This window comes from Empidonax traillii, unplaced genomic scaffold (genome assembly GCF_003031625.1).
Source record: "Empidonax traillii isolate 1590-97213 ecotype Southwest subspecies unplaced genomic scaffold, ASM303162v1 scaffold139:size1643147, whole genome shotgun sequence".
NCBI lineage: Eukaryota > Metazoa > Chordata > Aves > Passeriformes > Tyrannidae > Empidonax > Empidonax traillii.
This window is the reverse complement of record NW_020955332.1, coordinates 110,823-137,167: the sequence shown is the minus strand read 5'-3', so window position 1 is coordinate 137,167 and position 26,345 is coordinate 110,823. Positions and strand designations below refer to the sequence as shown.

At 38.0% G+C, this 26,345-nt stretch overlaps 1 protein-coding gene across 1 annotated transcript in view; it reads left to right on the top strand.

The window, feature by feature from the left end:
- CD109 (CD109 molecule) overlaps positions 1 to 25,922 on the top strand; it is a 72,646-nt gene extending 46,724 nt beyond the window's left edge. Inside the window, exons 22-33 of the mRNA XM_027884203.1 lie at positions 1,231 to 1,375; positions 1,944 to 2,120; positions 6,536 to 6,617; positions 7,685 to 7,913; positions 8,460 to 8,625; positions 9,726 to 9,916; positions 12,257 to 12,412; positions 12,498 to 12,563; positions 17,759 to 17,895; positions 21,937 to 22,093; positions 22,491 to 22,593; positions 25,014 to 25,922. Of these exons, the coding sequence (XP_027740004.1) occupies positions 1,231 to 1,375; positions 1,944 to 2,120; positions 6,536 to 6,617; positions 7,685 to 7,913; positions 8,460 to 8,625; positions 9,726 to 9,916; positions 12,257 to 12,412; positions 12,498 to 12,563; positions 17,759 to 17,895; positions 21,937 to 22,093; positions 22,491 to 22,593; positions 25,014 to 25,204 (1,800 nt within the window). The 3' untranslated portion in view covers positions 25,205 to 25,922. The remainder of the gene's footprint in view (positions 1 to 1,230; positions 1,376 to 1,943; positions 2,121 to 6,535; positions 6,618 to 7,684; positions 7,914 to 8,459; positions 8,626 to 9,725; positions 9,917 to 12,256; positions 12,413 to 12,497; positions 12,564 to 17,758; positions 17,896 to 21,936; positions 22,094 to 22,490; positions 22,594 to 25,013) is intronic.
- Positions 25,923 to 26,345: the final 423 nt, after the last annotated feature.

The following is a 26,345-nucleotide window of genomic DNA, read 5'->3' as shown; positions in this document are numbered from 1 at the left end:
CTGGGCCTAGTAACTGTGTTATGGATAAGTATAATCAGTTTTGCCATACACTCGGCTTTGTTCAAAGCCTATTTTATATGAATATTTCTGTATTTTGCTACTGGTGCTGGATTTTTAGCCTCCAGGCTTTCTGATAAACCAGACTTGCTGTGGATATTTAAGTCTGATTCATGTTAGGCTCCATTTCAGTGGAAGGTAGTAGACATTTTTACATCTCATCCTAAAATGAATTTTTAAGATCATAGCATCAGAAAATGGTTGAGTTTGGACGAGAGTAGTCCAGTCTTCCTGCTCAGAGCAGGATCAGCTACAGCAGGATACTCAGAATCCTATACAGTCAGGTTTTTAATATCCCCAAGAACAGTGCCTTCACAGCCTCTCTGGGCAGTTTATTCTAGTGTTTTAACACTGTCATAGTTTAAAAAGTAGTTTTTTGTGTGTAAGAGGAAATCCCTTTATTTTGTGTGCATTGCCTCCTCTCTACTACTGGGCACCACTAAGACGAGCCTGGCTCCATCTTCTTTACTCCCTCCCATCAGGTATTGATAAACATTGATCAGTTATTGATACACATTGATCACTTATTAATACACATGGATGAGATCCCCCTGAGCCTTTTCTTCTCCAGACTGAACAGAGGCAACTGTCTCAGCCTCTCCTTAGGCGGATTAAAACCGCTTCCTCTAGGGTTGTGAGCTGTTTTCAGGTGGAGCCATTTATGCCCTTTCTATTGAAGTTCAGTTGTTGTGCAGAAGAGAAAAAGAAGTCCAGTACACCATTTATTTTCTCTAATTCAAGGACAATTTTTCTCAGGGGATTATGAATCCATGAGGAAATTAAACCTTTATGGACATATACCTAACTTCAGTTTAAGTCCTTCTTGTATGACAAGCTGTAGGACTGTAGAGAACAAGAAAGGTATCTCCTCCAGCCTTGCCTGTGCCTTTGGCATGGAGCTCACTGGAACCAGAGATGCTCTCACTGACTTTGCAGGTGTATTTTTGTAATTGCTACATGGAATTAAAATGCAAATAGTGGAGGTGGATCTTTATGAGAAAAACTTCTCTTTGTCAGTTTGGCTGGGCCAGTAGGTCAGGCTCTGGATGTGTTAGCAAGCAGCCCAAAACACCTGACAGTGTTTTAGATCCCTCAGTACAGTAAGCACAGAACATCTGTCCTAAAAGCTATAAACTGATAGAGATTACAATAATCCTGTCTTTATCTTGGTAGGCTGAAGGGTTGGAACAGGCATATTCTCAGACAGTTCTTTTGGATTTGACTGGGAATAAACGACAATCAGTGTCAAAAGCTTTGGATTTCACTTTTCCTTCTGATGTTGTAAGTGATAGCGAGAGAGTGCAGATCACCGCTGTTGGTAAGAACTACCTTATTCTGTTTCCATCTTTAGGGAATGGCATTGATTTTTATTTAATTACAGTATTAATAGGTTGAATCATTAATTCAAAGGAATTTACCATCATGCATTAGACTAAACTTAGGAAGACATTATGGATGGAGTGTTTTATTCCTTTATTTAATTTAGGCTATTATGGTGTTTTAATGGTATTTTCAGAATTAGAGAGTTGGATTTTAATCAGAGGTGGTCCTGCCAGGTTTGCTAGTATCCTGTTTTAATTCTACTATCTGCAGAATAAAACCTATAACCTGACTGGTAATTGTTTCCTGTGGCATCTGGGCTTTGATAACTGTGGGTGAATTTGAAATTACTCTGTAGCTGGAAAGGTCTGTAGGGATCTGGGTCAGTGGGCATAAAGTTGGTAAGAAGATGAAGTATTTTTTGTACCTGATTAGTGGTGTTTAGTAGAAACATTCCTAATATATCTTATTTTCTCCCAGCATAGATTACAGTACCCTTTATGTGTGAGATATGCATTTATTTGCAATAAGCTATAATTAATTTTGATTAATTTTTTTTCTTTCAGGTGATTTACTTGGGCCTTCTATCAACGGTTTGCCGTCATTGATTAAGATGCCTTATGGCTGCGGTGAACAGAATATGATCAACTTTGCTCCAAATGTTTATGTTTTGCAATACCTGACTAAAACCAGGCAGCTGAGAGAGGATATTAAATCAAAAGCTGTATCATTTATGAGAAAAGGTCTGTATGCGTAAAAGAAAGATGGTAGATTTCCAAGAACTCTTACTAGTAGAAAGACATCTGTGACTCTGCATTTAGCGTTTGAAATATTGCTCTTTTGGCAAGATGAGAACTGGAAGAAAAGCCCACTTTTTCTTCCTTTTTTTTTCCTGGGCTGACAGAAGTGAGCGGACAGCAAACGTTTTTGTTTACAAGGCCATGTTTGCTCACAAAACCCCATGTTTTTATATAATTGCTTCTTTTTTTCAGATTTCCTAGATGGTTGTAATTTCTCATTTGATAAAACCACATGTGAGCCCCCGACAATTTCTGACCTCTGCCTGAGGCACAGAGGTTAAAAATTAGTCACTGAGCAGAGTGAACTGTATTCATCCCATCTGTGTATCTGTCCTCAGTGACGCTATCCTGATCCTGACATGTCCTTGTACAGCTCAAGGAGTGATGTTTGCTCTGGTGGCTGGCTTTTGTCCCCCCAGGTTTTAGACTTGCTCAGAAGTGAACTCTGTGCTGGAAATCAAAAGCTGGAAAAGTGTAGTTGGAAATTGTTGTATATTTTAATCAGGACATACTCCAGGGTATCACAAAGTGTGGAGAACATAGTTGCCCTGTGCTCCTCTGTGCCTTTTGGATCAGACAGCATCTAACTGTGATGCACCACACTCACTACCTGTCAGTCTCCATGCTGAAAGCCTGGCTCACAGAGACCAATGAGACCATCCCCTTGTGAGCTACACCCCTTTCTAAGGCATCGTGCTGACAATCTCAATTTTTATTTACTCTCTGTAAGCACTTTTTGTTTGATTTTTTTAAAGTTGTTGACATTTCCCTTGGAAAAGGCAAGCTGAAAATAAATTTTCCTTTCATCAAGATTCCGATTTTCTGTCAAACCAGTTAAATGATTTTTTTTAAAAAACATTTTTAGATTTTTTAAAAATTCTTCATACTTCATAGTTTAGTTGAAAAATACATTGGGAAGGAAGAGATTTTGTAAACAGCTATTCTGGAGTTTGTAAGCAATCTATCACTCTTTTACGCTTTAGTACCATAATTTTCTAAAGTTTTCCAGTAGCCTATTTATTAAAGTTATTTCAAAGCAAGTCAAAATTATAGGTTTAAATGTCACTTACATACCAGGTGTTGTGTTCTTAACTTCTTCCTGAGGCTTTGGATTGATGTGCATGTTTTTAATACCCTAACAGCCAAAACAGCAAGTCTGCTGAAATATTTGTAACCTTAAGATAGAAAGGAAACACAATCTAAAAAATATTCAGTGGTTTTTTGTTTGTTTGTTTGTTTGTTTGTTTGTTTTTATTTGTTCATTTGGTTGGTTGGTTTGGTTTGGTTTTGCTTTATTTTAACAATTTATTTCAGTTGTTGCACTGATTTTTTTAAAGCATAATCTTAGAGTTGAAATTTATCTTTAGTCTAAGATGTAATTTTTCTAAACTCAGTTTTTCAAAAGATTGTCATAAAGTTTAATTTAAAACAGACTTTTTCACATGTCATAATTCACCAAGTATTTGAAAAAGTGACTTCAGAATCTGTAGTAAATGTAATTAATTTTAAGGCTAAATGCTTGTGAGTGGAAGAGATCATATAGCTAGCAGAGACTGCTATATGATCTTTTAGGAGTTTTATTTACCTAGAGGAAAGGCAAAGCCAGAGAAAAGTTGCCTTTTAAACACATTTCTTTAATTGTGGTAATGATAGGTCCCATCTTTAAATCACTTCTTCTGAAATGAAAAAAATCCTGGTTGGTCTGAAAACTTTTTAATTAGACCCAGAAAAATAACAGATTTGGCATTATTTCCAAGCTGTTTGAAATGTGAGACCCTTTAGTCTTTCACGTATTTGTGAAGTCCTTTCCATCCTGATGCAGTCCTCTTTCAGTCTTTCTCGGTGAGCCTCCTACATCTCCCAGGTTCCAGCCAGTCCTCTGGGAGTACTGGTGTACATCTTCATAATAGGATCCTTCTTTTCCTTGCCTTTCCACTCGTATGTGTTGACATTTGAAGTATCATTTTTCACGTCTGATGGAGTGTCCATTGGAACGAACGCGGTGGTTCCCAGCCTCCAGGTCTCCCGTTCCAGCATTTCTGCAGGATTCCCCGTGTTAGATATGCTCATGTTCAGAGACTTTTGCGTGACTGCAACGGGGTTGGCATTGAGACAAAAGCAAACAGGCTCTAGGAAATAGCTGAGTGATCTGTCTTGTCCTCCTTCTGGTTCTGATCTTTCTGGTCCCTCCCAATCTTAAATTCTGGGATAAATTTATCCCGTTTGCTCCTCAGCGGTCTTTGCTAAGCAGGCTTAGTTTAGTGCTTTTACACAACCAGGGGGGTGGTGATTATAATACTTATAGCTGGCCCATTCTGCAAAGAAGCAGAAGACCTTGTTTTCAGACCTTGCAGTCATATATTTCTGAAGAGGAAGCAATCTCTTTGTATATATACATGAATTTGTGCTCCACATAGAACATTATTTTGAGGCTTAAACTTCGACAGTAACTTTTTTTTTCCTTGGTGAGAAATGTCACTCATTCCTTCTTTTTTTTCTTTCATTTAAGAGTGCTTTATTCAGTACAATTAACTGAGATGACAGGTATGTCTGTATGGGAAAGATCCACCAGTTTTAGTCATGTATATATAATGGGCAGTCTTTGCGAACGAAGAACCGGGGAAGGTCTTTACACCTTCCAGCCTGCGCATTGGATTTTTTAGGTGAGACACAGTGTGCGCGGAACTGAGCCCACCCTTTAATCCTGAGGTTCATCTGCCGGGGCCAAGCACGCTTGGACGGTGGCAGCAAGGTCCTCAGGACGTAGATGGATTGCCTTACAGGGCTAACGAGCTCCATCTGCCTGGGGAGTGTCCTAACCGGGAATCGAACCCAGATCTCAGCGTTGACAGCACTGCGGTTTAGCCACTGCACCACCAGGGGCACTCTAGTCATGTAATTAGCCACTGTAATGCTAAATACATTATTAACCCCCTATATTTAAGTGAAAATTTCAATTGCAAACTCTTCTAAAGAGTCAAAAGCTAAATTTGATGCTACTGGGATTATATGGGAAGGTGCCCAAGTATACTGTAGCAGTTCAGATTCACATCTTTATATCTCTATATCTCTGTCTCTTCTGTTAAAGAGAGACCATGACTAGGATTTCATTTTACACTGGAACTGAGACTGAGGGACCAAACCATTTGTTCCTTAGTGATTAAGGCTGTGATTCACTCACTGTGTTTGTGTAGTCAGGATGGTATATAAGTGGGTGATTAATCCTTTATCAGTGAAAGCAAGGAACATTTTCAGGGGAACAGTTGTAGCTGGATGGACTTCACAGGACATATTCATAAATTCATTCATGCAGGACTTACTGATGTTGCCTGAAAGTTTTCTTTCTGTCTATCTGATTCTGTACTGTGTCTACATCAGGTTTTAGACTAATGAATATACTTTCTTAATTATAATAGCTAAAAAAGCAAAGCCAAGGGAAAACAAAGTGAGGGGGAAAGAAGAAAAGACTTCTTGTGAAATGCTATAAATAGGTATCATTATTGTTCCAGATACACAAGTGGCAGGCAAAATGTAATGGAAGAGAGGCTTTGGATATCAGAAGCTACAATAAGTAATTTCTCGTGTTAATGAACATTGATTTTGTACTGAAGTCAGCTCTTGAGTAAGGATGGTTCTGATGGTTTTGAGCAACAGGCGAGACCTTGAAGCCCTTTTATAATGCATGTTCAGTAGCCAGGAGAAAGCTGCACTTGTTCTGGATACTGAAAAATCTTGGGATACATTTTAAATGCTTCCTTCTCGGGATTTCAGGATCTTCAGGTTTTTTGACATTTTTCAGTCATTTCAGAACAGCCTTTTCCAGCATGCTTTTTCTGATAGCTTGTCATTTGATTGGCAAAAACCAGCTGCTGAAAGGGCCTGGTTTTCAGCTGCATGTGTAGCTTTGCCCTTCCACTTGGAAAATACTTAATTTTTACTTGCCCTTCCTTTTGCTGGAAGGATAAAGCATTTCTGTAGGTGTACAACTCCAGCTCCCCAGAGTGAGGAAGCACTGAACTCTAGCTGCTACGCTGCTCTGCTTTCACTGCTCTGCTCCTGGAACAACTGAGTGTGCTGGCAGCATGTCTCTCTGCACCACTGTCATGTTTGGGTGGCAGATGAGGAGCAGCAGGAGTTTTGGTTCTGCTTTTGTAGATGGATCCTTTGTGTTATTGCTGCCCACTTTCTCACCATCTTTGGTTATTTGGTCACCATCTGCATATTTGAGAGGTTTTTTTTAGGAAATTCAAGCTTAAGTTCTGCCCTTCTCAGCCTTAGAAAGTACTTTGCTTCACATCAGCAGTTTGTGCTGGAAACCGCATGAATATTCAATACCAGTCTCTACTTTTCCACTTCAGGCTACCAAAGAGAGCTGCTTTTCCAGAGGGATGATGGCTCTTTTAGTGCCTTTGGAAATGAAGATCCCTCTGGGAGCACATGGTAAGTAGTTCTGCCAGAATCACTGTGGAATTTTAGTATTTTAGATATTTTCCCTGTGTCTCAAAATTTATTTGTGAAGCTGGTAAAAATTTCCAGCTGTATTAGCCTTCTGTCTGATTTTCATTAGGTGTTTAGGCCAACTCTAAGGTCTTCCTTGCTGGGTAACATACTGTCAAAGCCATTATTAGTGTAAGGCTTTTTAATTTTGCAAAAAAATGACTGATGAATTATTTTAACCAGGGGAATAGTTTGGTCTGATAGTTTTTCTGTTGCTTTCCTGAAAGGAATGAAGAATAACAATTAAATTACTTACTCTTGCAGTTGGCAGGAACCATTTAGGGCTATGTGATCATCACTGCTTCAAATAGATTTTTAGTTATCTCCATACAGGAGGCTGAAGACTGACGGAGACATTTCCTACTGGGTGAATTGAGTTAGTAGTGATAAAAATTTGTCCTACTTACCTCTCTCACACTTCCTTTTATTGAGACTGTAAAAACAGCTGAAAAAGTCTTTTCAGTGCTGAGTTTCGCTCCAAGAAGCATGGAGAGCATGTGGTATGGATGGATTGGAAAATGAAGATAATTCATCTGTACTGGCAACTCCAGTGCTTAAACAGTGCAGTGACAGGTTACGTGAATCCACATTTGGAAAGAAAGGAGTCAAAGGATAACTTGGAATTATTAAAATGTAACAAAAAAGGTTGTTTCAAGCCTATCATTGCAGGGATAATGGTGGTAATTAACATCACACTCATAACTGCATTACCTCGTAAATTATAATATTTGCCTAACAATAGAAGGCAGGAGAGCAACAGTTGAATAAAGACATACATGTGCTGGCAGACTTGGATTTTTGACACGTAGAAGAAGTGACACCTCACTGCAGAGGAGGTGATCTTCAGGAACAAGGCCATATCTTCATTTTTGGTGGATTAAACTTAGTCTACTTGCTTATCTTGGTGAGGCATCACCTTATGCATTACAGTATTCTTACATCATCTTAAACTGTAAGAAAGCTGTAATACATGGCTAATTTTGTCATATTTGGTTAACCTTTTCCCCAAGGTTATCAGCTTTTGTATTAAGATGTTTCCTTCAAGCTCGTCCGTTCATTGATATTGATGAAGATGTGCTCATGGATACAGCTAAATGGATTGTCCGTCATCAGAAGTTAAATGGAGAGTTTCATGAACCTGGGAAAGTGTTACACAGTGATCTTCAAGGAGGCACCAATAATCCGATTACTCTCACAGCTTACATCATGTCATCCCTCCTAGGGTTCCCAGATAAACAGGTATGGGAATTCATAAAAATAATTCATAATAACAGGAACACATATTATAAATTGTTGTAGTACCTAGCAAACACTTGGTAATTTAAAGATGTAGAGGGATATGTGGACAGAGACAAAATGTAACCTTACTTTGTTAAACATCCCTTACCTACCCAAAGCAGTGCAAACTTGTACTGTTAAACCCCTCAGTTTTATGTGCCTTTGCAAAATCTAAAGGCAGTTATCAAGGCTTTTAGCAAGAATATTGCCATGGCCTTAGTCCAAAAACTTGCAAAGATATTTATGGGGGAAACTAGTCTTAGAGATGTTAACTCATTTCATTTGATATCACTGAAATTATTCATGTTCATAAAAGATGGTGCCAGATCAAAAGGCTTACCTTCGAGGTTAGTGTCTGTGACTGTGAAAGACTTTTTTCTTTATTTCTAGGTGGTTGTTTGGTGCTAGTAATTTTTCTGTTTCTGTACAAATTTTTCTTTTTACGCTTAAGTATTTCAATATATATTTTATTCACTGTACGTTCTTCAATATGATCTTCATTTCCAGCATGCTTATGCCATCAAGACTGCTACAAACTTTCTAGAAGATAAATTAGGAGAAGGTATTTCAGAAAATTACACTTTGGCACTTGTGACGTATGCACTGTCCTTGGCAAAAAGTACAAAAGCGAAGGAAGCACTGAATATGCTGAATGAGAGAGCAGAACGCCAAGGTATCACACAACTATTACACAGTTGTATAGATGGTTTTTTGTCAAATTTAAAAATGCCTATCATATATTGACAGCAGCCTACAGAATTCAATCTCTTTTGAGTTTGATATACAGAATAAGCTTAGAAGTTCCAAGACAGCTGTAATGAAGTGTCCATAAATGAATGACAACTCACAACAAAGCTTTCAGTCTCAGTTACTGTGTTCCTGACAGGAGAACCATGATGCTGTTGAAGAACATGACTTGTCAGTTTTCCCGTGTTATTATGCACACTTGTAAGATCAGCCCAGTTAAAGAGATGTAGTTGGCTGAAATAAACTATTCCAAAGTGGTCTGGAGAAATCAGGAGGGTATTGGGGGACAATTAGTTAGAATCAGTACTGAAATGGAGGTAAAGTATTGAACTTTCTGTAAGGCAGTACAGAGGTCTGTTACATTTTCTCTGGGCATCCACCATCTCATTCTGTTTGACCTCTTTCAAGTTTAGCACAGCTGAATTGATTTTCATAGTTTTGGGGAAAAATAGACTATACTGAGTATAAGAAATGGAAATTTTTGGCTCAGAGTAGTAACTCTCGTCTTGAAAAATCCAAAGGAATTAATGTTGTAGCCTGGTAATAGGGCCTCTTGAGTGTCCCTCTGTGTTTACTGAGTCAGACCTTTTGGACAGTCACTTTTGGGAAGGGAAGAAGTCACTTTTTTGGGAAGGCTTCACTCAAGAATGAGGCTAGTGAGCTGCTCTGCTGCCTGAAGTGCCTTCTCTGGTGTTGAAGAGCACTTGAACAGCAAGATGGGTTTTTCATTAGGGTTCCTTTATGTGAGTACTTTAGGCTGACAATGAAAGGATCAATGTAAAGTTCACTGAAATCAATGGGAGCGACTATTTGGACTCAGCTTTTTCTGTATATAGATTCAGGCACTGCTGAGGAAGTGCTTAAGTCAGTCCTTTATGGGACACATGCCTAAACATTGACACCATTTCATACAACCTTGCTAGATCCCATATGTAAGCATTACTGAAGAGGCCTCCCCTGAGTCTTTCACAGAAATCCTAAGACTTCAGTCTGTGAATCTGAGGTTATTATCGGTTCTTTTTGCAGGTGAATTTCGTTTCTGGATAACACCTGCTTCTGAAATTTCTGACTCATGGCAGCCACGGTCCATCGATATTGAACTTGCAGCATATGCTCTGCTCTCTCACTTTCATCAGGACAGATTAGCAGAGGGGATCCCTATTATGAAGTGGTTAAGTCATCAAAGAAATCACCTTGGGGGATTTTCATCAACTCAGGTAATATCTTACCGTAAGGGCTTTGTTATACTTTTCTAAACAAGCAATGCATATTAAAAGAAAAAAAAAAAAAAAAGAAAGGAAAAAAAGGACAAGTTTTTACATAATAATTACTGAGTTATGTTTTGATGTGACAGACGTGGTTATGTACAAGCTTGCATTCTTGGTGATATTGGTATCTTAAACACGGACTACCAGTTTTAGTACTTTTGTCAAGTCTAAGAAAAAAGAGAATCAGAGGGAGACCCTGTTTATATAAAATATTAATAACAAAAACAAATTAAGAAGCAGTGATACTCATAGAAGAGTATTCAAACATATTTTCCAAATAATATGATAAATATCCATGCTTACTTTCTTTCCAAGGAGAGAGACCTCTTTCTATTCTTTCCATGTGCAGGTCCTCAAACTCCTGGAACTAAGCCTTTAACTAAGTAAAGTAAAGGGGAGTAGGTTTTAGAGAAACAGCCTAGCCTAGTGCCTCTGCTGGCAGTTGGTCTTAACTTAATAGTACTTTGAGTACTTTGAGTACTTTGTCCTCATTCTTGTACAGATTTTTGATGGGCCATGAAATCTGGAAGATCTTCATTATCTCCAGGAGGTTTTCATATTATTGAAGCCACATCTTGTAAGCGGTGCTGGCATCCAAAAGAATTAGATAGTACTTTGGATTGCATTAGTTTAAACTAGCTTTTAAATTAGCTGCAAATGCTGGTCACGGTGAAATGTCACATTTCATCACTCTGCTTGGTACCAAGCTGTACAGGCTGTCCATTATTTTCAAAAGTTTCTTGGTATTAATCTGAGAAAAATGAGTTCTACTAAGTAAAATGCAATTTAAGAACTTGCCTGGTTCCCCTGAGGTATTAAGATTTTCCTAATGTGTTAATTCTTACTTATTATTTAAAGAGGTTGTTTGAAGCACTAAATTAGTTGAAAAAGCTTTGCTCTCTTCTCTGGAAACTTTTTTTTTTTACTGGAAAGTTTGTAAATTCAGCAATGTACCATTTACCCCTGAGGCTGAAATTAAGAATTGAATTTAATCCTTTTGTGCTTCCATAGTCTAAACTGTTTTGATTTCAAACTTACTCCAGTGTCTCACTAGATAATTTTTAAAATTTGTAGAAATGACCCCATACTTTTTGTCAACTTCCAAGATTACTTTCAAAAATAATGTTTGGAGTGTTTACTTCCATGAATTTATTACATTAGAAACTTAATATATTGTTAAACAAGAAGGAGGAAAGTAATCAGTTGCATGTATGATGCTTTGCAACTTAGAATGTGATAATTCACTCGAATTTGTATATGTGATATATCTTACTACGAATTTGCAGTCAGTATATTTTGCTTTATAATGCCTTGAATGCTTGGGCATAAATGTACATATTTCATATATGTAGAGGATTACAATTGATACAAAAAATAGCACATACATGAATTTACATTTAAATGATAGGGAGAAGTAACAAATTCTGCAAAGCCTGTGTTGCTGGGCAAGAGGAACCTCTAAGTCTGACTTGAAACCATATTCCCTAACTTTTCAGTTTGTGTATTGTCATGCTGAGCTGTGCACCTTGTGCTTCAACTGTGAATGTTGCGTGGTGAAGAGCCTTGGGTGTGCCTCCTGCTTTAGAGCAGCCAAGGAGAATGTTTATCTTCTCTGTAGGTGATTCGTTGCCCTCCTGATTTCCAGCTGTGTTTCTGAGAGTCGTTTGAGTCTAGGATGTGGAAGAGCTCTGAAGTCACCTTCAGCAATAGCAAATAGCATTTCTAGATATCTTGAAATCTCTCTGAATTTGCTGCAAGAAATATAAATGCAAAAATTTTAATTGTAAAGACTTGGAAAAAGTGCTTCCAGGTATTTCTTGGTTTCCAGAACTTAGGTAAAGGCAGGTATATTTCTGCTTTCGAATGATTAAAAACATATTCTCCAACAAGATCCTATAGCTTCCTAGATCTATAATATATTAAGATCAGAGATATATTCCTGTTTGTCTTTTTGTTTACTGTTGGTGTGGTGTGTAATTCTGACAGTTGTGTCTGCAAGCTTGTCAAGTCTTCCAGATACCTTGCACAAGAGGAAAACTTTCTTAGCTGGCTCATTTTTCATAATGTATCAGAGCAGGTAACTACTTCTCATCCTATATTACCATCTCTCGTCTGTGCTGGGATCTTCATGCCACAGGAATCCCAACAGAGATGTGGAGATGGCTGTGTGAAGACTCCAGCATAATCAACAAAAGCGTTTACGCAGGGACCACGAGCTCCCCAAGGCATGGCCTTTATGCTGTGCATGCTTCTTCTATTTAATACCGAAGGATTTGTTTCTCTCAACAGGACACAGTGGTGGCTCTGCAAGCCTTGAGTCTCTTTGCAGCTCTCACTACTGCAGGCAAAACAGAAATGGATATAACAGTGACAGCACCTTCTTTGGAAATGCCAGAAACATTTTCAATTGATACTCGAAACCGTTTTCTGCTTCAGACCAAGGAGGTACTGTAGAAAGTGAGGAATGCTTTCGTAAAGTCTGCTGACTGAAAGTACTTTGAAAATACTGGTTTACTCATCTTTCTTTCAGATTGCCCCTGCACAATCCATGGCAATTACAGTGTCAGCAGAAGGAATGGGATTCGCTGTCTTTCAGGTACGCAATGCAGTTATTCTTGCTAAAGATGTGCTCTCTTTAAGGAAAGTATAGCTTGGAAGCTTTATGAAACGTGTTAGTAGGAACAATCTTCTGAAATATCTTAAATCAGTAGCAAAGCACTTTACTTAATAGAGGAATTCTGTGAATGGACGTATTCCTTCAGTTTCTGACTGATGGCCTGGCCTTTTAAGTACTGCTGGCTGACTGACAATTTTTGGGCACTTCCATGGGCCAAGGCCATTAAAACATCTTTACTTATATTTAAACAAATTAAACTGGGATCAGCGCATACTGTATTTAGAACTAACAAACCATAAATAGCCTTTTCAGCTGCTTACTCTTCGCTCATATCAGAGATTAGGTTTTTAAGAAATTCCCCCTCTAAGATTTTCCCATATTTATGTGAAATACCATATCAGAAGAACACAGTATTGTATCCATCTTGGTCTAGTGACTCATTTCCCTGCTGCTCCATCCATGATAATGGGTTAGAACCACACAGGTAAAAGAGAAAACCTTTGAAAAACTACAAATAATGCAGAAATATTAGTCTCTGAGCATGAGAGGCTCATTTTATTGGAAGTATGTAAACTCATAATTGCAACTGTATTGCAAAACCAGACAGAATTCCTACTAGACTCCTTCTAGTCATACTTGGGAAAACTGAACTAAGACTGCCTTTAATCTTGTCAAAGTTTTATGCCAGGTCACATTCCATCTCAAACGCCTTCCAAGCTGATCTTCACTTTAGTGTTCTTATGCATCTGGGGAACAAAAAAGTCTGGTGATGGCTGGTAAATATGCTTTGGGATAAAAGATCTTTTCAAAGAAATCTTCACAGCTGCCTATCATCAATGAACAGCAGGTGGAGATACACCTCATTCATTCACCAGCAGTCTGCAAAACCCACAGGGCTGTAAATCATGACCTGTGTTTATTAATTCCCAGAAGTACAAACAAAGTTTACAGCAAAGTTCAAAAGTTTCAGAGGATAATTTAGATTCAGGCTTGCAGGCCAAGGTAGGACTGAACATCTCAGCAGGACTGCGTTCAGATGTCTGTGGTTTCAGTGTGTATGTATGTGTATGGAATGTAACAAAGGAGGGCTCCAGAACAGTTAAGAGTACTTAATCTTAAATCATTATTGAGAAATGCTCCTTGATATTAAGTCAACTAATTTGTCAGACGAGCTGACCAAAAACTTTTCAGCAAATTGTTTCTTGCTGGAAGACACCGATTTGTTGAAATTAATACCTTTTATGGAAACACATTGGTTCCAATTATGTTATTGCCAGCAGGAAAATTTAAAATTCAAACCAGCATGCCTAGTGAAGATTGGGAAGAAGTCTTCCACCTCAAATAGCCAGTAGCTGACTGTGGTGGTGGACTCCCTGGGCGTGTATAGCACCGTGGTTTAAGTTCTTGGACTGATATATGGACATGGAAATGTGCTCTCAAATAACTGGTGTTCAGGAACCAAGGCCCAGATTACCTTCTTAATTTAGGTCATTGTGCTGTTGCCTCTTTTCCTCAAGCTTTGAGTCAGAGATGCTGTGACTCGATTAAAAAGATTGTTCTTAATACCCTGGAGTAGCTTCTCCAAAACCTTGTCTTTGTTGAGATCAGTTCTTTTCTTCTGCTCTTTTAGCAGGAGAAAAGAGCACTGAAGCCATTGAATGAGATTTCTCTTTTTCCCAGACACAAGCTAGATGTTGGTTGAATTTAATAAATCAGATAGCATATGACATTGCAATCACATTTCTTCAGCTGGGTTTCATTGTCTCAGGGCTGCCAGAGTACAGTGGTAACCATCACTGTTCTGGGATTTTAGTTTCTAGCCAAATGTAGTATGTCAAAACAGCAAAACACAAGATTAAATCCATTAATAGAAATGTCTGCTTTCCCAGTGGAATGTATTCTTATTTTTTTTGTGAAATCTCACTGTGTGTGCAAGTTGGTAGTGCATTCACTCTTGACCCTGCAGGATCTCATTAATGTATTTATTTTTGACACTGAAATTGCAAAAGCAGTCATTTTCTTTTAGTTTTGTGGTCCTGCTGTCAACAAAGTTTCCTAGCTCATCTCTTCATTATGTGGGCATATACCATGGGTGACCTAAGACACTGATCTGCAAGAGGGAAGAGAGGATGAGTTAGGGTATATGGAGTCTGTAGGTGACCTGCTGAAAGTCTTGAAAGAAACACCTCTCTGCTCTCTGGAACCACTGTGAACTGGTCTTGACACAAGCCTCAAAAATTTGTGTGGCCCATGCCTTCTGGAAGGAAAGAGAATGCCACAAATCCAGGACTAGCAACAGGGGGAGGGGTGGGCAGGCTCTTTGAGGATGGGTATGGGCAAAGTGGATAGGTGAACAAGATTTCCTCAATCTCTCCTGATCACGTATAGAGAGGGAGCAAGGGAAAAACCTGAGAATCCCCTGTTACTCATTACTGAAAAGCACTGACCATTTTTTCCACTCAGGATATTTTTACTAGACTTAGGCAAGGGAGTGGATGTTGTTCAGTGTGATGATACTGAAAAAGGTACACGATTTCTCCATTACAGTTTGAATGGATATTAAGGACTCAAAAAGGGACAGAAGAATATTGGAGATGATTTAATTAAATTTATGCCCTCAGTCAAGTTCATTTGTGCTGCTAGTTGAAGAAGAAAAAGGATAGGGCAAGAGGCAGTGATTAGGGCATTATAATGTGTCATATTTTTTGATGTGTAGTGCAGTTAATATTGTCAGCTACTGTTCTGAGCATCACTCTCATGCAGAAGACTAGCTTTTAGTTTCTCTTCTTGGACCTCTCACCAGAACTGGCTGCAGTATGACAAGACTGGACCAGTTCTGCCTTTAGCTTTGGCACTTGCCTCTTTTAAGAGTTAAGAAATGCAGTTGCTCATTTTGTTAATTTAATTTTAGTTTCTGTATAACAGCCTTCTGTCCCTAAAGCAAGAGTGTATAAAGAAGAAGGCTTTAATTAAACTCTTTGTTGTGAAAACATTTTCCTTCATTGTCATGAGAAATCAGGAAAGTCAGACCGTAACAGCGGTAACTTATTCCATGAAAGTCCTAGCTGATTGACCTGTTCAGTATGTGGCTTCAGACATCCTGCATTGGCAGTAAATTCTCATTCATTAGCTTTTTCTGGCAAAAATTAAAAAGCTTTGTTTCTGTGGTGACAGATTGTTGAGGCGCTGCCAGCTTGTCTTTACCAAACCTTTTGCGTGCCTTTAACTGGCAGGCTTTCTAGATTGGCTTCATCCTTGGTACTGCCTTCTCCTGTGGAGCAGTTGTACATGATAAATCTTCACTGTTGCACCATGGTTGTCCTGAAAGCCTGTACAGAATTGGCTCTGTACTCACACAGCATGCTAAATTCAGCAGTGTGGGCAGAGAAACATGAATTGTGTGTGTGGATTGAAAGAAAGAGCATAACTCTTATATCAAAGAGTGAGAGACAGCAGCAAAAGCAAAAATCAGAAATTAAAGACTCCTCTGTTTGCAAAGACCTGCTTGCCTATAACTGACTCGTTAACCTATAACTTGGACAACCACCTGTCATAGTTTTAAATTTCGACTGACAGTTCCATTTGCTGGCTGAAACTGTTGTAGAGGGGCTTTAATTTTCCAGAAGCACTCTTCATTCCCTTTTATTTGCAGCAAAATAAAATGCATTTTGAGGTCTTGCAAGGGAAGTTATTTGAACCACTTTCAGCTTATTTTTCTACCAAAATCAAAGAGTCAAAAATCACCCTGCTATGTATTTTTATCTGGATGATTGAGGGAAAAGATAATGATTGTTCTCATGGCAGTCCAGTGTAGTTCCCACTGACTGGAAAAGGGGAAATATAACACACATTTTTAAAACAGAAAAAAACTAATAACTGTGGAACTCCAGGCCAACCAGTCTTGCTTTAGTGCCTTACCAGCTTCATGCCAGTGTAACATCCAGGTAGCTTATACTAGACAGAGCTACATTATGCACACTTTTTCGTTTGATTCAGGTAGCTGGGGGATGTCGTCATATTTACTCATTTGTCTACTAATTTGACTCATTATTATAGTTTTGATTGCATTTTCTGGTATAGATACCGAGTTGACTTGATATTCATAGTTTTTTAGACTCCCAATGCTGTTTTAAAAATTGCTGTCGCATTTATGATCCTCCAGTCTGGAACTAAGACAGTGATAAGGAAACACTGCAGTTAATGATTCAGCTGCTTATTTACCTCATCACGTTCAGTGCTGTAGTCAGTACACAGTATTCTGTCATGAATGATACCATGAGAGTGCTCATTGTTTGCTCGATTTCAGCTTCAGTTTTTCTGCTTTGGCTGTTGGCATTTGGTAGTTTTATAGGATATAGAAATCTGTTTTAAGGATTTCTGGTTTTACCCCCCTTCTACCATTGTTTCAAACTTCTTGTGCATGTGTACACTAGAAGAATTGGAAATTCTTCAAACTATGTCTAACAAATAAGCGTATTTTATCTTAATGTTACTGTCCTGCGCTGGACATCCTGTCACACTGTCTTGTCTTGCGTAGCAGAACTTGGCAGTTTGCTAAGGAGAAATGGTGAGAGCTCCGTCCTTGAGGCAGACCAGATCTGTAGCTTTGTCTATGTACAGATGAACCAAATGAAACTGCTTAACTGCAAGAAGGCTGTGGTGTTCTGAGTTTGGAGTAATGTGTTATCCTTCATCTGTTTTGAGTGTATGAATGTAGTGACGTGAGGACTGATGACATATTCTGTACATACGCTATGTATTTGCTCCTGCTCTGCTTTTATATATAGCCTGCCTCTTCTAACCCAGTCCCTGACCAACACCCTTTATTCATCCCAGTTCACACTGTCAGATGGCAACTGCACACATTATAAACAAGCTAGTAGGGAGAAAATTGTTGTCCTAGAGCACCCTTGTGTTTTCCTCAGTTGTGTCCTCCTAATTGCAGTGGTTCTGCCACATTACGAAGTGTTCAGGAAGGATATTTCTTTCTGAGAATTCCTATGGGATTCATTTATGCAACTGTCAGATGTACAAGTCCGTGTGCAACTGTGTGAGTCCATGTATCTTGTCACATGTGAACACTCCTCTGGTGTTATACTGTTAGAAACTTTGTGTTTTAACCACACTGGTTTACTTTACACATGTCATCTAATGTCTGTACTTGTAATCTGCAGCTCAATGTTATGTACAACACAAAACACGCTGATCAGAGGCTCAGATCTGTCCAAAAGCAAGAAGCCTTTGACTTGATTGTTGATGTAAAGGATGACAAAGACGATAAAAACCATTTGACCTTGAATGTGTGCACAAGGTAGGTAAATCAATTGGAGCATCTCATAGACATCATTGCCTATACAGCTTTTAGGTTACTTTAAATGAACTAAATTATCCATTTGTTTGTGTGAATTTACTAATATATGGGATGTAATGTATAAATAAAGAGAATAAAAATTACTTTGTAAAAATGGCAGTAGTTAAGAAGCAGCTTGTAAGTCAATTTTTGCTGGCCAGGTGATTTTTTTTACTGGTGAGTGTAAAGATACTGGTACCCTAAACATTAGGGGTATGTGGAAAAGTTTGTGTGAAATATGAGAAAAGACTCAGAGGCTTCTTTGGTGCAAGTGCTTCTGAGCTATATGGAAGACTACACTGACTTGAAAATTGAACCAATGTCTTCCACATTCTGACTTCTAGTAGCAAACCATGACTATGACTCATTACTCTTACCTTTCATTAACCGAATCCTTTGCTTTCGATCCAGAATTAGGTACTTGGCTCAGAACAATTTTGGGAGGAGTCAAAATCTGTATTTACGTAATGGTAAATTCAACTGTGGATTTGCCCTATTGTGCAAGTAACTTTGTGGTCTTTCATTTACCAGTAGCTATGAATTTGGTAATAGAATACAATGTAAGCATTATTGTAGGTTTGAAAGAGGTGGTGAGTTTTCCAGCCAGGCTAATTCCGTTCTTTCTGCTGGGTAAGGGGGAGGAGGATGAGGGATGTGGGGCTGTGTGTGTGCGTCTGGGATAATGTTTCTTGTTTAGTAATCACCTACTAAGAACTGAGCTGAGACTGCCTAAGTATCATCTCAGAGACCACAGAACAGGCACCAGATGTTACCTGAATAGAATTTGGATCAGATGAGAACAGTCACATTGCATATTCCTAGGTCAACCAGTCATTAAACCAAGGTGCTTCTTTGACGGCTTTATGCCTCAATTTAACATACTTTATACATATATTTAAAAGGAATATATGAAGGTTTTTGTCTTCTGACTGTTTCTTCAGTATCAATTTCCTCTTGTAGTTAAAGACCGCTGCATATTTCATATAAAACCCTATAGGATAATGTATTTCTATGTTTTTTTTATCTTCTATCTTTTAGTATCTACAAGGATGATGTTGAAATGATTACATTCTTTGTATTTAAGGATTTGATCTGTTTGTGAATACTTCCTATAGAAACACTGTTTTCTCCTTGTGATTTTATAATGGGTTTCTCGTAAATGCAAGATTTGCAAAATACTACCTGATCCAACATGATTACTCTGACATTCCTTTCATCCACACCCTCTTTTTGCTGTTTATTTAAACTTTGAACACCATATGTCTAGAACTACTTTTATGCTCTGGTTACCACAAGGGAGCTGTGACTGGAGATGGAGCCTGTAGGTGACACCATCATACAAATAATCAGCTATAGAGAATATAATTTCAGTACAGAGGATTGATTTAATTTGGGAAGTAGCCAGCAGGCATAAAGCCAGAACTCGGTTTTTATCTCTTTGTGGTATCCAGTTCAGTGACACGGATGGTGAGCAGAGACACTAGAATACATGAGAGCTTTTGAAATAGAATGGGCTTGTTCTCTTCTAAAACTTTCTATGGAGTGTCAACAGCACAGACTCCTGACATGTAAAGGGCTTATATGCTGGGTTTGGTGTAAGTTTTTGGAGCAGTTGGATTTTCTAAGACCTTTGCTTCAAAAATACAAACAAGAAGTGCTCTGTCTCTCCAGGAAGGCTCTAGGGTGATGATGCTCTAATCGTAAAGTGTTCAAAGCATAGCAGGAAATCTAGTGACGTTAAAAAAATCTCCCTCAGGAGACTATTTGGAACATTGAGATCCACCAGCTCTTATCATGGAAAGTGGACTGATATAACTTCTAGTAAGTCTACTTCTATTCCTTAGGCTAAGACTTCATCTCTGGTTGCTTAGCTTGATGGATCAGCCATCATTCTTTTCTTTTCCTCCTCCTCCTATAAATTGTATCTAATATATGCCTTATCTATATTCCTTAATTAGTTTAAAGTTGGTCCACTTACGATCTTTACAACATGATGTGGCTTTCTAATAGAGAAACGGAAGGAGGCAAATACAGAAAGATTGCTGAAATATCAACCAGTGGGTATGCATAGTCTAGCTTTGGGTATGCATCTAGCTGTGGATATACATAGTTAGTTACTGGAGGCTGCAACTTCACAGTTTTTTAATTTCTCCAGTCTGCAGAATATCCATCTTCTTTCAACCAGCTCAGTAGTGGTTGGCCATGGTTGTCTCCATGGGGTATCACTGATGACTCTGGAGCAGATGATGTCTCACTCAAATTGAAGTGGTTCTTAGTTAGAGGAGCTAACTCACTGTCTGGGAAGCAAATACCTAGAGGTGCCTGTTTCTTCGCAGTCTTATTGCCTGCATACCTTTTCCAGACATGAGAAACTGATCACTGATGGCTCTACTTTCTTGTTTCTCCTTTCTACCTGCACTAGCTTGGTGTTGTTTTCTCCTCTTTGCATCATCTGTGAAAGGGTCTTACCCATATCTCATATTGCTGAAGAGCTGAAACATAAAGTTGATCTGAAAACATTCTCATTTTCTTCAGGTACAAGCGTCAAGTCTTAGTGGTCATTCTTGCATGGCCATTTTTTCCCCGTTTTTTAAGAGACCATGTAGTAGAAGAGACCAAAGCCCAAGGCTCCCTGTTTTCCTTGTTAGGACAGGCAGATCCTCATAACTTACAGTTATGTCTAAGTCACTCCTTGACAATATCAAGCTGGTTTGGTTGCCTGCTAGTATTATAGTAGCACTCCACGCTGGCTAGACAACACGGGTATTTTACTCTCCTCTTATTGGTAATTATGCAGAAATAATTACATCCAGTTCCAATTCAGCTATTTGTTTTCAATAGCAGCTACTTTGGCACAGCACATCATCCAACAGATGGTTTCATTTGCTTCTAATCTTATGAGCCAACTGAAGTCAGCAGTTGTGCTGTGTTTCTTTCAAAGTTGTATCTGTGTTGAATCAGCCATGCTGTCAGGCTTAACAGCATTACTTTGAAAGCAACTCTTCACCACCACCACCCCCCTTTTTTTTTTTTAATAAACTATCCAACTCTACAAAGAAATAGTTTAATTACTTTCAACTACTGTCAGGCTTTCAAAGTAAGGATTGGAGACATTTCTTTTCTAGTGAAACAATAATCATTTACCCTCCATGCTAAGGCAGGGGAAACTCTTCTGCCACCTACTTTATTTAAAGCAGTACCATTTTTTGCAGGTATTACTTGTAGCAAGGAGCACCATAAAATTTTTCTAAATGTATTGTGCACCGTGGTAGGTAAGGTTTGTTCAATAGAGCAAACCTTTTTAGTCCAGCATCTGATTTTCACATTGGAAGAAGATGTAATAATAAATATTATTCAGGAAAAAAGAACTCAACTTATTAAATATTTGTTTTTCAAATTTGGATTAATAATATAGATATGCATTTTCAAACTGAAATTTTGAGAAATAATCTGATGATGACTTTGTTAATGGAACCATCAATCTCTATGAAGAAAATTTAAAAAGGTTTGTGAGACTTTTTTGTTGTATAGTTTCATCTCATCCTCCAAAATGAATAAAAGCAAAACAATGCATTCATAAGAAGAAATACATATATATTTCAGTGCAAGAATTCCTACAGCTTTTCTTAGTTGCTTCTTTTGAAGCATGTTTAATTGCAATATTTCCTGCGTATTATTGATGTAGACCTCCACTTACAGATGCCAAAAGAAAAATCCTCCTGGTGTCAGTGTAGTCTCTCATATGATTTATGCTGTAGTTTTGTCTGTGCTGAACCTGCTTTTGCATATGTGGTTGGAATTAACAGACAAAATAATTGAGAAATCAACTTTTAGCTTATTATTATTAGAAATTTTCTTGACAGCATTTTGCTCCCTTTTGTTTCCTAATTATTCTTAAACATTATTACTTCTGTAGTTGAGACGTAAAGATCAAACATTTTCTTTGGAGAGTGGGCTGCTGTGTTTCTTCTAAAAGTTTCTTTGTCTCTGTGTTTTGAAAAGGTACTTTGGTTCAGACACAGCTTCCCGTAGTGGTATGGTCCTCATGGAGGTTGGCTTACTCAGTGGTTTCTCTGTGTCACCAGATTTTGTTCCATTAGACAATACAGTTAAGAAGATGGAAAAAGACAATGGAAAAGTCAACCTATACTTAGACTCTGTAAGTTGAAAATACCAAAAAAATGTGTTTGTAGTGATGTTAATCTTGGTTCAGACATTGTTTGGCCTAAATTTGGAAAGGTATTATGATTGTATTCTTTGGGGAAATCAGCATCTGCTATTCACATTGAATTAATAGTTCCACTATTTTTTAGTGAGACTGATTGGATAGGAACCACTCAGTTGTATTTGTAAGGGGTTTCTAAATTAAGTCCCTTAAAAATAATGTATAAGAAGGCAGACATTTCAAGAAGTCTGTAGTTTGACCAAGATATGCATCTTTGTATGCATCCCGACTCCAAGTCTTTAGAAATGGACTACTGCTGAGATAAAAGTCCTTACTTCTTCCATGAAACCACAACCAGGGTGCTCAGACTGTTTCTCTCCTGTTTTTCTAGCTAAATGCAACACAGGTTTGTGTGGATATTCCATCTACAAGAGACTTCAAAGTGGCAAATATCCAGGATGCTTCAGTGACTGTGGTGGATTACTATGAACCTAGTAAGTGTCAGACATTTCAAAAATGACTTAGTGATTCAGAAGTTTATAAGACAGACTTTTTAAGGAAATAGAACAAATTTTATTGAAGAGAAAGCTGCATTAAACTGAAGTTGACTTCTTTTCATTAAAGTGCATCCTTTTTGGACATTGACATGCCCAATTTCTTAACAAATAGTAGTGTTTTCCCATATATACATTTATTGTCCTAATGGGTTGGTTCCTCAACTGGTGTGAATTGTCATAACTTAGTTGTCAGCTGATATAAATTGGCTTCAGTTTAGCCCAGTGTGTTCCCAAAGTCACCAAAACAAAGCAGGAACTTCACTGTAGTTCACTTACCAATTTAAAGATGACATCTCAAGTAGCTTTACCATCTGTTTCATGTTCAAACTAAGAATCCTTAAATCAAAACACTGGAGAAAATGCCAGTGTTTTGATTTCTATAGCTATCTAATAAAGATGTATGTTGGAAGAACAGTTTCAAAGTTTTTTGTTTGTTTGTTTCTTTGTTTGTCTTTTTTTGTGTGTACAGTGTGTGTTTTGGAGAAAGGCAAAAAGGTCTATAAAGTTTTTGGGCAAACTGAATAGCAAAGAAAGATTACAAACTGCTGCAGAAAATATTAGATTTTCATTACACCAACCAGTTGGAACATTATTAAGGATTTAGGCTTGGTTTGAAATGAGGCTTAAAAAAGTTGTATAGGCAGTTTTTTTCATGTTAGTTTGTTTTAGCACAATACAAAAGACAACCAAATATACTATGACGTGTGCTACTGTAGCTAGGTGAAGATCACATTTATTCTATTTAGGCTGAAATGCTTGTTCAGTCACAGAATTTTGAAGTAAAATGGGAAATGAGTGGATGTAACTACACAGTCCGTTAATGTAGAGCATGTTTTAAGGCCTGATGTGGCTTAAAAAATTACACCAAATTTTTATTTGAGACAAACACATAACACAGCATCTATGGCCAAAATTAATGCCCACATGCTTCAGTTCCCAGAAGAAGAGTTCGGGACCTAATCTATTAGAAAAACGCCATTAGATAGGCTAATGAATATGTGCATTACAAAGTTACATATAAATGCACATGTGAAATATTTTTATTGTATTTAAATAACTGCAGTTCATAAATTCTCAATACAAATTTAATAATTAATATCTGTGACGACAAAAATTTGTATGACATAATCAGTGCTGAAATAGAAAGCTTTGACTTCAAGAAAATTATTTCAAATATTATTTTACAATATACCATTACTATTGCTACATGCCATAGACATATTATTGGTTAACATATATACATGTGTCGTGATTCTGAGTTCTCCTGAGAGAACTCCTTTCTGTCTAATACAGGAATATGCTTTTATTTTAATCTAATTTTCCATCACTGTTGTAGTTTGTGATGGGGCTATATTTGTTGTGGTTGTGGGGCTATATTTTATGTGATTAGTGACAGTCAGATTCATGTCATATTTAGAGTTAGGAGATGTCTAAGGAGCTCTCATGCTCTGTCATTTATCAAAAAATATGTCTGTGTGGCAGTAGTACAACTGTCATAGGTATAAGAGCTGGCTTGGATGCCAATACAGCAGTATTCTCTTACCTGACTGTTTAGAATAAGTTTGGTTTCACTGTTTGGTAAGAATTTGGGCTCATAAAGCTGTGCATTTTATTTTATTTTATTTTTTAGTATCTTGAGGCTTGAAATGAAGCTGAATATAATTTCAGTTTAAAAATGCTACTAATAAAAAAAGAAATTGCAAGTTCCCTAGTTGGAATGAAAACCTCCAAAAAACCCCCCCCAAAAAAACACTAGGTGGAAGAAACTTTGCAAAAGCTTGTTCTGTGAGCAATTACCATGCACTGATGTTTTTGAAATGAATATGATTTTTCAGGCTTCTAGTCTGTTTGGCTCTGTACCAATCCTTCAGTGAATGAGAGAGTAAAATACACAAGCGTAAGCTAGGTCAGGTAAGCAATCCCCAGTTCAGGAAGCTGAAGCTCCCAAATACAATAGAAAGAGAAACCATCAGTTATGAGAGACCTAGGTCTTAAATGTTATAGCAAATAACCTGACAGGGGTAGCATCCAAATTCCTTTGTCATGCAGTTAGGGACAAAATTCCTTTCAAAATGTTTGACTGAGGTTTGTGAACGTATTGGGTCTAACAACTGAGATTGAGCCTATGAAGGTGTACCTTTCAACAAGCATTTCCCTGAATATATTGATATATTCTGAGAGAGGAAAAATGATTAATGTCTATGCTTAAATAATCACTCTGGGAAGTATTTTGCAGTGTATGATGAGGTCTGCATCAGGGTTCAGTGCATCCTTTAAAAATGGTTTCTTTGTGAAGCTGGTTTGTTGGTCAGTTCTCAGAAGTTCATTAATTAATGTTAACTAACCTTTTTGTACAGGGAGAAGAGCGGTGAGGAGCTACAACTCAGAAGTAATGCAAAGCATAACCTCTTGTGACTTCTGTGAAAGTGATTGCAGTCTTTGCCACCGAGATGGTTCTCCAGCCTTGCTTCAGCACTCTTGGTTGGCCTCCTTGTTCTGTGTGCTATTTGTCCTTCATGTAAACTTGCTGTGCAGTTGGATGCTGTAAAAGGAAACAGATTGTTTCACATCTAAGGTTTCCATAAATTATCCAAAGAAAATTTTGTGTTCAGATACCAGCCCATCTTCAGTGATTACTGTGACCAAACTCCTGCTGTGTTCAGGGAGAACTGGGCTGGCCCATATGGTGAATTTCTGGCTGTGCCAGAAAACTTCTTTAAATGTCTGCTGGAAAAACTTTCCAAGTGTTAGTTTCATACTGAAGTTATTTTCTGCAGAAGCACAGAGTTACTGAGAAAGCAGACCGAGAAAAAATAATCTTAGCTCCATATTCCCCCTTCGATTTTACCCCAACTTTCAACTGTGCTTGTTTTTTAGGGGTCTATGTTAGTTTGCTTTTCTGAAACACTATCTGTTTCTCCATTGGAGTGTTGATAAGCAGAGCAATGGGAGCTTGGTACCAGAGCTCACTTTGTTCTGTTCTGAAGGTATGACACTTAACATTAATACTGAATTTCACTGTGTGCTCTAATAGGGAATAATATGGAAAAAAAAAAAAAAGGAGCTGACTTCAGAGCAGATCCAAGACCCAAAAAGTGCTGCATTTATAAACTGCTGAATGCTCCAGAAAGTTGTCAGTTTCCTTTTCTTTTGTTTGTTTTATCATTACAGAGAAGATAGGCATGTTTTTTGCCAATTCATAAGCTAATCATGCTTGAAAATAAAGCCTCAGGATGTTCTCATGCATTTTACTCTGAAAGGGTTTTGCTCTAAATGCATCAAAGATACAGTCTTTGATACAATCTTTGAATGAAGTCTTTCAGACTTCATTTTTCCAGAATTACTCAAAACCAAACCTAATTGTCTTTCCATATGAGAATGCTGGTGTCAGCTGGTGTATGCTTATGGCCAACTGGAGTAAGGTTACCTTGAACCTTTTCTGGTTTTTGGAAGTCTTCTAGTAATGTCACCCTGGGGCGTCATTTTTGTCTTGCATTTGCAGTGTCATCTTGTTAAGGGTGATAACCCCAAACAACTGCTTACAGCTCTCAGCGCCACGTGAGTCAGTGGCCCTGGATGCCATCTGTGCACCCTGCTGTTGGTTGGTGGAAGAGGCTTTAGGAGGCATGGACTGCACATGTGTTCAGTCCAGCAAAACAACACACACGCTTGCTTAACTTCAAGCACGT